This window comes from Nomascus leucogenys, chromosome 15, assembly GCF_006542625.1.
Source record: "Nomascus leucogenys isolate Asia chromosome 15, Asia_NLE_v1, whole genome shotgun sequence".
NCBI classification, from domain to species: Eukaryota; Metazoa; Chordata; class Mammalia; order Primates; family Hylobatidae; genus Nomascus; species Nomascus leucogenys.
In genome coordinates, this window is record NC_044395.1 from 2,623,934 (window position 1) to 2,637,374 (window position 13,441).

The following is a 13,441-nucleotide window of genomic DNA, read 5'->3' on the forward strand; positions in this document are numbered from 1 at the left end:
CTTTCATTCTAAGGAGACTCAAAGCCCTTCCTCTTTCATGGTTCCTGGACATAGGGAGGGATAAAAACCAGTGCAGCCAAGATTCCTGAGGCTTGGCCAGGTAGTTCCAGACCTTGCTGCCAGGAAAAACTTGGGGCATCTGGGACATGGGTGGGGCTAGGGGTGAAAGGGTATAAGGACACAAAGAAAGGTGGAGTCAATAGCTTTCTTCAGTCTTGCCAGAAGCAACTGGAGATGACACAGCTCTGTCCCAGTCCTTCCTGGTTCCTCTCAGGTGAAGGTGACCTGGAAACACAAGTGCCGTCATTCCTGAGTGTTTTGGCTCAGACCCATTTCTGTCTCTCAGTTCCTCTTATGTGGCTAGAAGTGAGGTTTGGAGGTTAGGTTTGGAGGACTGGTTGATGGGAGATTATGTAAAACTAAACACAATGATTCAAGCTGGCTGTTTTGTTTTTTTGCGGGGAGATTTTTTTGGCTCTTGGGGGTTTTCTTGTTTGCTTTCCGTGACAGTGACTTTCTGCTGCCTCCCAGAAATAATTGGGCCTAAAGTCTTCGCCCTGACTAGACTTGACCTTTGCCCACTTGTGTGGTGAGATGTTTGAGCACAAGCAGGACACTGGCAGCCCTGGCCAGGACCTCCTGAAGGCACTGAAAATGCAGTCCCTATCAGACGCACCCTCACCTTGCCTCTCTGGGGGGATGGAAGAGGTCCCACATCCTTCCTGTTTGTCATCTCAGCACTTGCCGCCCCTCCATCCCAGGAGGGTTTAAGAGCCCATTCTCCCCCATTCTTCAAACCTGAGCCAGGCAGGCTGTGCCCCCGCCCCGCTGTAGAATGAGGTACCACACCAGGTGAAGAGGGACATGGAACACTTTTTAATGTCAAGTCAGAGACAACCCCACCCTCCCAGATCCCCCAATCCCCCTTTCCCTCATCACATCCAGGACCCCTCCCCGAGGACTCTCTGGTTCCCAGACTTTCAGGGGAGGGGGAGAAAAGATTACCTAAAAATTGCATTTTCTTCTCTTTCATACACACTCACACAAAGGTGGGAAATTAAATAAAATAAACCAAGAGGATTAAACTCTCCAGTGGTCACAAAGGCATCAGAGATTCCCATAATGGGCTAAAGCAAGTGGGTACTGACGGTTCTGCTTGTTCAGCTGCTTGCTGTCTGTTAATGCCACAGGGCAGGATGGAGAGAGTGGGGCCACCTGGGGTGACCTACGCGCAGAGCCACACCTGGAAAGATGCTGCGCCTGGTATTAGTCGGTTTTTTTTTTTTTTTATCTTTTCACTTTTTATAAATGTCTCTGACATGTAAATAACCCAAGAAAATAAAAAGGCAGGAGCTGATTACACAATTACCAGTAAACTCTATCATCTTTTAGAAGATCAACACACAGCTAACGCCATATACAGCATGCAGTAATGTCTGAGAAAGGACCCTGCAGAGAAATAAAATGGCTAGAACTCTAACAAAAAAAATATATGTATATATATACTGTATAATATATGTCATCAAAAGAAGCATAGCCAACAAACCCAAGATACAGTGCAGATCACCTTTCCATTTCTAAACTGTGTAGAGAGCATCGTATTGTCTGCATGAGATGCCAGAATCGGGAGGAGTCTGTAGCGCTGGTGGAGATGTTGGTTAAATCGGATGTATTTTTTGGTGGATATGCCAAATCCTCACCAGGTGATTAGTGCCTGGTGTGTGGTCCACCAGTTGTAAACCTAGTTAAGAAGTAGACTATTCATTTTTACTGTTTAACAAACATACTTCTCTTCACCCTTTTCAGTTGTATTTTTTTAGTTTTGTCTTGTTTTTGCAGTAAGTTCTAGACTCATATCAGAAAATATAATTAATAAAATTAATAATGAATCAGAATCCCTTGTTATCCATGATGTTCATGTAGTAAAATGATAAAAAAAAAAAAGTTTAACGATATCTTTTGTGACTGTTGTTCGTGGGATTGTTGTTGCTGTCAGACGGTCTTATTTTGTTTCCTTTTTCTTTCTTTCTCTGTCTTTCTTATTTCACGTTTCACAACACACACCGTGGTGGCACAGTCTACCAAAGTGCCCGCAGCGCCACACTTGGGCCGGAAGGTCTCACTCTGTTCGTCTCAATGGACTGATTGAATTTGGGATGGCCAGCTCCAGAACGTTCCACGTGGGGGCACTCTGTGGGCAGAGCGGCTGGGCCGTTGCCCACACTGGCACCAGAGAGGTCACGCGATGCAGCTTGCAGTGGGTCCAAGCTGGGTGTGCTGCGTTCTTCCCGTTTGGGAAAAGAAAGAAAACTCAGTTGTACCTAAATATCTGCAAGGCAATTTTCAATTTCTTTTTTAAAACTTCTTTCCCCTCAAAGTATTCTTTGTTCCCCTCCCTCAAATTTCTGTCCCATGAGGCTGTGTTTCTTCTAATTTCATTTGTATATATCTGATTGGTTGCTGTCGGTGTTGCCATTGCTGTTGTGTTGGTGGTGGTGGTGGCGGCAGCCTTTCCCGGGTGGGGAAGTAGCACTCACATCAAAATTTGAGAAGCAGGTGCAAGACCAGAAGAGGCAGCAGCCAGACGCAGCCTGCCCTCCTCGACGTGCCATTGCTCACCTCGCTGACGGCGCCTGGGCCTGTGGAGAGAACACACTCGCTGTGAGTGGTCTGGGAGAAAATGGAAGGAAAGCCTGGTGGTTGCCTGGTCTGCTGTCATTTGGCCTTGCCCCTGGTGAGTCGTCCCTCTAAGTGAAACACGTGGTGTTCCAGCCCCAGCATTAGAAGTGAACGTTCTATGGCTCACATCCCCAAGACACACACACTATATAACAGGAAGCCTTCCCCTGCAAGGAGAGAACATGAGGCTCAGGTTAAAGTGTCCTGGGCCTTCTTCCTTACTGTGTCATAACATGCAAAGGCCATGGCTCAGGCTCAAATTCAAGAAGAAGGTGGCAGATTCATTAATATCCTACACAGAGCTTTAATAAAGTCAGACTACTGTGCTGAGTGCCTCATCACCCATCCACTTCTGAGCACTGCCTGCCTGAAATACTCACCTACCCTCCAGCTGCTTGGCCTGTGGCTCAGAAAAGAATCTGTTGGACAAAACAATCTGTCTGCCTGCTGCTTCTGCTGCCTTGGGCACAGAGGCCATCCTGCCAATCACTCTATCTCAGAGCAGGGCACCTGGGTTCCACCTGGAGCACTTGACCTCTTCCCCATCTGGATGGGGGAAGAGCAGATACAGCTCAAGGATCACATGCCTGCAAGGCCGAAGCCAGCCCACATGGATGGAGGTGAGTCAAACAAAGGAACAGGAAGCCTTCCTGTGCATGTGGATGTAACTGGAGATCAATGAGGACACTGAGATGCAGAACCGGCCCCAGTGCATGTCCTTTGGTGGGGCAGTGGGGGGCACCTTTCCCTAGGAGGCACACACTGACATGGCCTGCAAACAGATACTCTTTGAGATGGAGACAAACACAGGAGGCAGGAGAACTGCAAGGCAGTACAGTTCCCCAGCAGCTTCCCTATTGTTCTGAAACATATGTTTTCTGGCTACCTCAGCCCTTGTGGCCAAGAAACCCCAGGACCAGTGGAGCTTTGATTTCTGTAGATTACATAAGTTTGGATGCCCAGATGAATTAGGTACTCAAGGAACTAGGCCACCTTCTCAGACTGGACCTGCTCTGGCATACGCTGTTGCATTGAATTTAATAGAGGTATTTAAAGCTGGTGGCCTCACTAAGTCCATGTCCTCCTGGATTAGGGAATAAGGAACAAAGCCAGAACCTGCCTGTCTGACTTGGATGCTCAGCCGTTGGAGACATTTCTGGCTAAAACAAATCAAAATCAAAACAGGCTTCTCAATTCCATGTGGGATTATTCCATCAAGTCTAGAACTCCTGGCTTGGAGGCAGTCTCCATATGATTTTATGTCTTGGCCTTTTGGGATAAATCCCTAATTTGGGGGCAGTGGCTAAACAGGTAGCCACGAGATTGAAATGCAACAGGTCGTCAACCTCATGTTTCCCTGGTGTCTGATTCGCAGTATCCCTAAGGCCAGAGCTTCTCAGCGGTGCAGATCCCGATGCTGAGAAGCCCAGGGGATACTTACTCTCTCTACCCTGCATTAAGGAGAAAAGACAAAACCAAAGGCATGCGTGCTAGGATACAGGTGACCAAGGAGCACTCCTGTAAATCTCCCGCGGATTTACATTTCAACCCAGAAACGCTTGTCATTTAGGATCGGTCACTAACTAACTGGTTGTGTCTTCTAGAATCTAACTACTATGTGTCCACAAAAACCATCACCAGACGTTCCCCCTTTGTAGAGGCTCACTCTGTCACCTACACAGCACATTCTTTGGAATCAAAGGAGGGAAGCCTCCACTGGATGCCTTCAAGGGTGAGAGATTATGCTCCTCTGTTCTGCGTAAGTCCTTCCCCTCTGGGCAACTCCAAGATTCTTCCCACCAAGGCCCTTGTCTGTGCCTGAGGCGGAGGACTCTGAGATGGCAAGGGTGGTTCTGAGTCCACGTGGCCCAGCAGGCCTTTATGGAAGCCAGGTCGAATGTTTTGCCTCAACAGAGTCAGTGATCACATTCTGTCTTCATACGCGTGAATCTCACAGTACAATTCCACACGTGTCCTGCACACTGGAGTCCTTAACTCCCGGCAGGACACACAGCTGTCAGCACACTGCTCTGCCTCTTTCATCCCTTGTGCTCTCCTGAACATCCACACACATCTTTGAAACCCATTTCCCGTTCAATTCCCGCACACTCCCACCTCCCGTCTCCCACTCCCTCCCCGTGACTAAGAAGATGCCCTGGGTAAGAGATGAAAAACAAGTGCTGCTTCCCTGCACTGAGGTGTTCTCTCCTCTCTTCCGCACTCCCTCCTTTCAGCCTGACCAGCCAGTGGAAGCCTCCAGGGAGGAGAATGCCACAGCCAGGTGTTCAGCCCAGCAGAGGCCTGGCGTGGTTACCATGTAAGGGAATGTTGAAACCTTGTTTCCAGGCTGGGGACTGTGCAGCTCGGGAGACGACTGAGAGCGGGCAAACGCCCCCGTGGCACATCTCAATGGCCCTGCGGCTATGCCAGGCGCTCTCCCTGGGTGCCTGTGTTTGGTCTCCTTGCTATGCCCCTCAGAGTTCTTTTGTGGATCTGCTCCATGCTGGGAGGCACCACAGAGAGCTTGTAAAGACGAGTCCTCACCTGTTGTGTTAGAAAATTCTTCCTATGGAAGACAGAAAAAGGCCACCAAGTGCCTGCTAGCCATTCGCTTGCTTGTAGTATATCTGGGAAAAGCCTGAGCAGCCCCTCTGATGCTCTCCATCTCCATCTCAGGCTGGTGAGTGGCTGGCACTGACTATGTGACCATATCGGTCTGTGCAGCCCACCCCACAGGTACATGCACTCGCCACCCCCGGAACCTGTCTGTCTCTTCAGCACATCCAGGACACCAGACCTGGACCAAGCTGGACAGAAGGAGAAGGAAACAGGGGTAGCCCTGAGGCAGGGGCATTCTCTCTAAGGAGACATCCTCTCAAAGAAGACAGTCTGCACCATCTCGTCTTTCAATTCCCAAAAATGTTCACCAATTGGGCCTTGCCACCTGTGGCCTTGACCCCTGGAATTTATTCTTTATGCTAATTCCAGGGTGATGTTTCTACCCCAAATCGATCATGATCCTCATTTGAGGCCAACAGGTTAGCACCAAGCCCAGCTTCTCAGTGGACCGAGCACTGCATTTCGTGATGCGCCTGCCGTCTGCACCTTTGGTGTCTCTTCTTGCCACACCTAGTTCGGTGCCCTTGCCCCTTGCCACATAACCACATGTGTGCACACAGGGGAGGGTCTTTTTTCCCACCCTCACACACTCTCCCCTCTGTCCGAAATACGCCTCACCCACATCACTCTTACTCTTCATTCCAGCTCCTCTTCCAGCCTTCAGACACCTCTTGCAGGCGGCCTTCCCTGCCTTGCTCATTGCCATACACATCCCACTAGTAAAATACTTACCACCTTGTGTCATAATTCTCTTTGCCTAACTTATTTGTATTTCCTCCTCTGTCCTCTATGCAGTAAGTTCCTTAAGAGCAGAGTCTGTATCTCATTGGCCCGTGGCAGGTATTCAACCAATGTTTGTTGAAAGAAGGAGGGGGCATTGCCACTCATGCTGACATATCCACATTTATTTGTCTTTGCATTTTACTTTTGCTTAAAATTATACTTGAAGAAAACAAAACAAAACAAAAACTTTTTTCGTACCTTGCCCTCCGCTTTACCTCAATTTCCTCTTCCAAATACCTTTCCTCCCCTTTTCTAACTATATCCAGTACAAGTTAGAATTCCTGTGGCTGAGTGTCTATCTACATAGAAGCAACGCCATGTCAATTAGGATTTCAAATAGAGCGCTTGCATTTGGAAAGCTATCACAACACCTTAATGACACTCGCGTAGGAGATGAGAATTATTATCTCTCTTTCTAACATGTGGAAACTGAACTTCAGGAAGCTTAAGTGACTTTCCCAAGTCTCTTGACTTCTGTCTTCAAATGCAACTATCTTCCCACTATCTCAGCGATGCATCTTCAGAGAAGGAAGAGAGTGTGGCCTCATGGCCTGCTCCACCTGGGTACAGGTTAAGGTGAGAACCACAGGCGTGCCGCTGGGCTGCTTCCCGCAGGCCATCCCACGCTGAATGAATGCTATGTGGAAGGATTCCATGAGATGAAGACCTTAGGTCCAGGCGGGCATGGACCACAGCACCCTGGGATCAAGGCCCTCTCAAAGCCAGTGCTTGGCCAGAGCGACAGCTCAGCCCATCTGCCTAGTTACATGGGCCATGCAGATGAGGCCTCCATTCTTCATTCAGACACGCCTCCACTCCACAGTGAATGCCTTTATTGTCTCTATCTCATTAGAGAGCTGCGGAGGCCTAAAGAGACTAATTACCAGGACAGTTAGGGTCCCAGAGAACTGTGATGAGTGTCAATTATCCATCGGAAACATCTGGCAGGAATGAAAGCTTCAAATAAGATGCATTTTATTCGTAGCCAAGTGACTCACCCAAGAACCTCCCCCTTCCTCCCATCTTCCCCTCCCCTCGCCACTTCCCTTCCAGCTCCAAGTTAGAGAGATAGAAAGAATGGTGCAAGCAAGGGCAGCATGCAGGGCCAAGGTCTGAGAAGATCGCTGCATTAGAGCATCCGTGTGTGAGAAAAGAGGCAGGCCTGGTGCAGAGAAGCCCAGAGATGGAGCTATTCTGGGCACTGACAGGTGCTCATTAGTGCCGCCAGCAAAGAGAAGTTAGGCTACTGCAAGTGGGATCTATCCAGGAAGGATTGGATGTCCTTGGGGATGGGGTTAATCTAAATTGACACGGAGATGGTTCAAGGTCGGGGGAGGGTTCCCTCTGTGCTGCTTCCTGGAGTTAGCTCAGGAAAGAAGGCATCTGGGAGGAAGGTGAAGAGTTTTACATACCCCACACCCACCAAGGCAGCAGCTGTCTGAAAAATATACAAACCTTTCCAAGGGGTCAGGGCTGTAGTTTTCACTTCTAAAAGAAATTAAAAACAAGCCACTGTTAAGGTCGAAAGCAGATGGAGATGCTCACTTTGCCCTCAGATGATTTCAGGAAGAAGCTGGTGCTCCTGGTGCAGCAGTGTCCCTGGGCCTCTTGCCCGTGTCCCTTGCTGTCCTGACCACTTCCCAGCCCTCCTATGTGACCCCCTCTGGTTTTCTGGTTTACTTGGGCAGCCAGTTGCTTCAAGAGGTGAGCAGGTGTCTGGAGAAGGATGTGAACGACAGTCAGATTGGACCACAGACGGAAGCAGAGCCAAGATGTCCGCCTGATTTTAGCAGGTGACACAGCTGCACCTTTGGAGCCTGAGGCACCAAACCAAATCTCCTTTGTAGAACAATTTTCTTTCTTTGGTCATCAGGCTATCATCTAATTAGTTGAAGCCTGTAGGTCTTACGTATAAAGTTGATTGCTACATATGGATTTATACTACAGCATTTGAATGTAGGTGCTCATGCTGTATTTGAAATGCAGAAGTTTGACTGGCATTTAGCTATGCATTTAGAAACACTGATGAATTAGCTTCCATGTACCAGAGGAGCCCAAACCATTGACATTTGACTTTTCTTGATGAGTTGGACAATACCAAGCTGGTCCCACAGGGCTTCATCTCTCTGGGGCAGCCTGCGGCTCTGACCCACACCCGTGCTGCTACAGTTGCACTTGCTGGGACCTCCCTGTAGAAATGCTAGGAGGCTGGCCCCTCTCTGCTGCCTAGACTGTGAAAGATCTCCATTTCACCAGCTTCAACTCTCAGAACAATCTATGGAGTCTCTCCACCTTTTCTGTGGATAGTAGATGCCTTGTTTGGCCTGAATTTGGAATGATCTCTAATCTTTTACTTCCCTCTTTGTTGTTCACCCTGGATACAGAGAGGAAGGAAATTGGCACTAAAGCTTTTTGCATCAAAGTGATACCTCGGGAGTCTGTGTTCTCTTTGTAAAGGTCCTCGAATACAGAAAGACAACATAGATATAACTCATTCTAAAAGCAACTAAAACATTTGCTCAAAGTCAGATGAATACATACCTGTGCATTCATGCTCTCAATCTACTCTTTAAAATCACCTGACACACGATATCCCTCTTGATTTAAGTGAGCATGAGCGACCCTGAGAAGCCACCCTGAAGGTACAAAGAGGGAAAGGGTTTATCTACGATCAAAGTTTTGTGATTGAGAAAATATCTGATGTACAGCAGGATGGTAAGGAAAAGCCAGGGGTGACGATAACATGTTGCCTGTGCATTTAAAAAGGATGGTCCCTTGAAGGGCTTGCTGGGCCCCAGAAACAAGTTCAGAAGCTAAGGAGGGGGAAGGGCTATTTTCATTAATTGTCTTATGTAGGTACCAGTGATTTTTGAGCCTCTCTGTGCCAAGAAAAAAAGATAACGGGAAGGAGGAAGGAGGGACTGAAGACAGACTTGGGGAGATAAAGTAATGATAAAACTTTTACCCCCAAACCACAAGCAGTTTTGGGGGGCTCATCCAGAGAGTGATGGGCATACTGGTTCAGACTGTGCTGGAGGAAGGACACAGGAAGAGCCTTCACCTGGCATTTGAGACTATCAGAAAGAAGAATGCATTGAAAGCACAAGTTTCTGCTGAAAATACCAGAGGTTTTCTATAAACAAAGACCCCCAAAAAACTTCAGCTTAATTATTCCATCCAGATGGGGTTTTTTTCTCTCCCTTTAAATCTCCAACACACACTACTTGAAAGATGGCCAACTCTTTTTAGTGTCCACATAGGTAAAGAAAAATTGACGCTCATCCTTGACTTTAGCTAGAATTCATCCTTGGGCTTTTCCAGGTAGCAATTGTTCAACCCTTTCAAGTCAACTAGAGGGTCCTTTTGATCCCACTTCTAGCCCACCACAATGAGGTGGAAATGCCAGGATATTTTCGTATATACTCTAAACCCATCATGCTCATGCCAGTCCACCCCCCCTTGCTTTGGTACAAAGGAGAAGGTGCATATGCTGGCACTGTCCTCTGTGCCATGCTTGACATGCTTCTGTCCAGTGTGTGTTGTGTCCCGCTTCCAGAAGCAGGAGCCTTGCTTGAGCCACCAAAGCTAGTCCTGGCCACAAGCTCAAGTCTTTGAGTAACATCTTGACTATCAGGAACATAAACAATCCCTGAAAATTCAAGCTTGTCAAGCATGCATTTTCCACACCAAGACTTTAACTGAAATTTAATTGATCTCTTTGTTAATGGTATATTAACAACAGGTCAGGGAGGGTGGGAAAATATGTTGAAAAGAAAGAAAAAGGATGGAAGGAAGGAAGAAAGAAAGGGAGGAAGGAAGGGAGGGAGACAGGAAGGAAGAAAAGGAGAGAGGAAAGGGGAGAGGAGGGGGAAAGAAAGGATAAAAAGAAGAAAACAACAGTAAAAAGAACCCTCCCACCCCATCTCTAAGTCAATATTCAGTGTCTGCTCAATTCAGAAAGTTATATTTTTGCCAGCAAAGCCAATTGGCTGAATCCAAGTGTCCAGGTAAGCAAAGGGCTGTTGTCTGGCTCCAGTGGGCAGAGGAGGGCTGGTTTCATGTGAAGATGGATATACAAACCTTCTAGCAAGAGGGTGAGGGAATTTTCTTTGTTTTGTACTTTTTGTTATCTAGACACACAGATACCATAGAAATGCTTAACCACTGGATGACTTGACCTAATTAACTGTCTTTAATCCTCTGCAGGGAAGAACTAATAATCTCTTCTGCTGCAATTGTTTCTTTCTGATACACAGAGTTTACTTTAGTCCCCCATTCTTTAATAAATTGCTTTGATGGTCACTGTGAGGTTTACAGACATTAATCAGCCAACCTTTCCCAGCCCACTGATACCATCAAATCTGACTTAATGCCTAGGAGATAAAAGACAAAGGGCTAGTGGGTGGAAAAGGAACAGCCACGGAGCCGCTGAGTTTGCACTGTGGCCTGAGTGCACTTTCCTGTGCAGAAGTTCAGTGAGGGATGGTGGAACATCCTTGAGTCCTTATTTATCACCGTGAGAGTCCTGCACCACCAAATATTAATAGGAGAGGTGACATGCAATCTGTTTTGTTTGCAGAAGGGAAGCAGAAAAATACTTCAATGGCAGCAGAAAATGCTGAGGAAGGACGAAATTCTCTTATCAAAATACTTCTAGTCCATCCAGATATTGGTTAGCAAAATAGCTTTGAACTTCTCTTAAAGCCAAGTGTACTCTGTCAGTGGAAATCCATGCATTCATGTAAATCTTTCTTGGTATTTCTGAGGTAAGGTGAGTATAACTTGGAGAGTATTTCCTGAGAAAAAATACATAGCTCTCTATTGTATCGAAGACTAGCAAAGGAGGCAGGGGAATGAACACATGAGTGCAGTAAATGAGCCCAGGTGCAAGGGCTGTTTTCTCTAAATAATTTCTCATTGTACAAGAGTCCAGCAGCTCTACTGAAGACTGTACTAATCCAACTGTCATAACATTTTAGATATCCACAGTCTTCGTCGCTGACCCATTCTCCTACACCCAAGAAGGTTGTTGAGATGAGGGGTTGAGCACATCGAAAGAATCGGGAGCAAGTTGGCACAGAAAGCCTTCCACGCAGAGTCATCAGTTCATAGGAGAGAAGTGAGCAGCCCAGCTTCGTCTCAGCAGATGGGGGCTCTTTGCCCCCTGCTCAGTGAGCAGGTAAAGTAACCTGTTTGCTTTCGTTTGTATTTCTGGCTGGTTTTCCTGCAGTTGCCTTTGCTATGGGATGCTGTTCACTCTGTGAGTTGAGTACACCTTCTGTTAAATACTCTCTTGTTAAAAACCCCTACCTGAGTTTCAAAAGCTCCAATTTCCTCTGAGAATAAAGATCTCAGTGGTCAGAACTAGCTCAGTCCTTCTGAAAGCATAGCCATAGCAATGCCTGCCCATGCTCCAGGCTCTCTCACTTCCCTGGTACTGTATGTTAGCCACTTTTCTTTCTTTTTTTTTATTTTATTATTATTTTACTTTAAGTTTTAGGGTACATGTGCACAACGTGCAGGTTACATATGTATACATGTGCCATGTTGGTGTGCTGCACCCATTAACTCGCCATTTAGCATTAGGTATATCTCCTAATGCTATCGCTGCCCCCTCCCCCCACCCCACAACAGTCCCAGTGTATGATGTTCCCCTTCCTGTGTCCATGTGTTCTCACTGTTCAATTCCCACCTATGAGTGAGAACATGCTGGGATTGCAGGTGTGAGCCTCCGTGCCTGGCCAATTAACTTTTTTAATAAGTAGGAGTATACTTTAAAATAACGACAAAAAAGTATGGTATAGCAAATACATAAACCAGTAATGTAGTCGCTTATTATCAGGTATTACATACTGTACATGATTGTATGTGCTATACTTATCACAAGCAAGTCTTGCGATAGTTTGCTGAGAATGATGGTTTCCAGTTTCATCCATGTCTCTACAAAGGACATGAACTCATCATTTTTTATGGATGCATAGTATTCCATGGTGTATATGTACCACATTTGCTTAATCCAGTCTATCATTGTTGGACATTTAGGTTGGTTCCAAGTCTTAGATATTGTGAATAGTGCCGCTATAAACATACGTGTGCATGTGTCTTTATAGCAGCATGATTTATAATCCTTTGGGTATATACCCAGTAATGGGATGGCTGGGTCAAATGGTATTTCTAGTTCTAGATCCCTGAGGAATCGCCACACTGACTTCCACAATGGTTGAACTAGTTTACAGTACCACCAACAGTGTAAAAGTGTTCCTATTTCTCCACATCCTCTCCAGCACCTGTTGTTTCCTGACTTTTTAATGATGCCAATTCTAACTGGTGTGAGATGGTATCTCATTGTGGTTTTGATTTGCATTTCTCTGATGGCCAGTGATGATGAGCATTTTTTCATGTGTTTTTTGGCTGCATAAATGTCTTCTTTTGAGAAGTGTCTGTTCATGTCCTTTGCCCACTTTTTGATGGGGTTGTTTGTTTTTTTCTTGTAAATTTGTTTGAGTTCATTGTAGATCCTGGATATTAGCCCTTTGTCAGATGAGTAGGTTGCAAAAATTTTCTCCCATTGTGTAGGTTGCCTGTTTACTCTGATGGTAGTTTCTTTTGTTGTGCAGAAGCTCCTTAGTTTAATTAGACCTCATTTGTCAATTGTGGCTTTTGTTGCCATTGCTTTTGGTGTTTTAGACATGAAGTCCTTGCCCATGCCTATGTCCTGAATGGTATTGCCTAGGTTTTCTTCTAGGATTTGTATGGTTTTAGGCCTAACATGTAAGTCTTTAATCCATCTTGAATTAATTTTTGTATAAGGTGTAAGGAAGGGATCCGGTTTCAGCTTTCTACATATGGCTAGCTAGTTTTCCCAGCACCATTTATTAAATAGGGAATCCTTTCCCCATTGCTTGTTTTTGTCAGGTTTGTCAAAGATCAGATAATTGTCGATATGCGGCATTATTTCTGAGGACTCTGTTCTGTTTCATTGGTCTATATCTCTGTTTTGGTACCAGTACCATGCTGTTTTGGTTACTGTAGCCTTGTAGTATAGTTTAAAGTCAGGTAGCGTGATGCCTCCAGCTTTGTTCTTTTGGCTTAGGATTCCCTTGGCGATGTGGGCTATTTTTTGGTTCCATATGAACCTTAAAGTAGTTTTTTCCAATTCTGTGAAGAAAGTCATTGGTAGCTTGATGGGGATGGCATTGAATCTATAAATTACCTTGGGCAGTATGGCCATTTTCACGATATTAATTCTTCTTACCCATGAGCATGGAATGTTCTTCCATTTGTTTGTATCCTCTTTTATTTCAGTGAGCAGTGGTTTGTAGTTTTCCTTGAAGAGGTCCTTCACATCCCTTGTAAGTTG

The 13,441-nt window shown here is 46.0% G+C and overlaps 1 protein-coding gene across 10 annotated transcripts in view; it reads right to left on the reverse strand.

Annotated features, from left to right (window-relative positions):
• Window positions 1-1,274: 1,274 nt before the first annotated feature.
• NTM (neurotrimin) overlaps window positions 1,275-13,441 on the reverse strand; it is a 969,816-nt gene continuing 957,649 nt past the window's right edge. For 5 of the 10 annotated variants that reach the window (XM_012495986.2, XM_030829620.1, XM_012495987.2 and 2 more), the window contains 2 exons: window positions 7,537-7,569; window positions 1,275-2,639 (listed from right to left, as the gene is read on the reverse strand). In XM_012495986.2, coding sequence (XP_012351440.1) covers window positions 2,539-2,639; window positions 7,537-7,569 — 134 coding nt within the window. In that variant the 3' untranslated portion in view covers window positions 1,275-2,538. Of the gene's footprint in view, window positions 2,640-7,536; window positions 7,570-7,597; window positions 7,798-13,441 lie in introns of those variants that run through there. The other 5 variants (XM_012495988.2, XM_030829622.1, XM_030829619.1 and 2 more) reach the window with 2 other exon arrangements.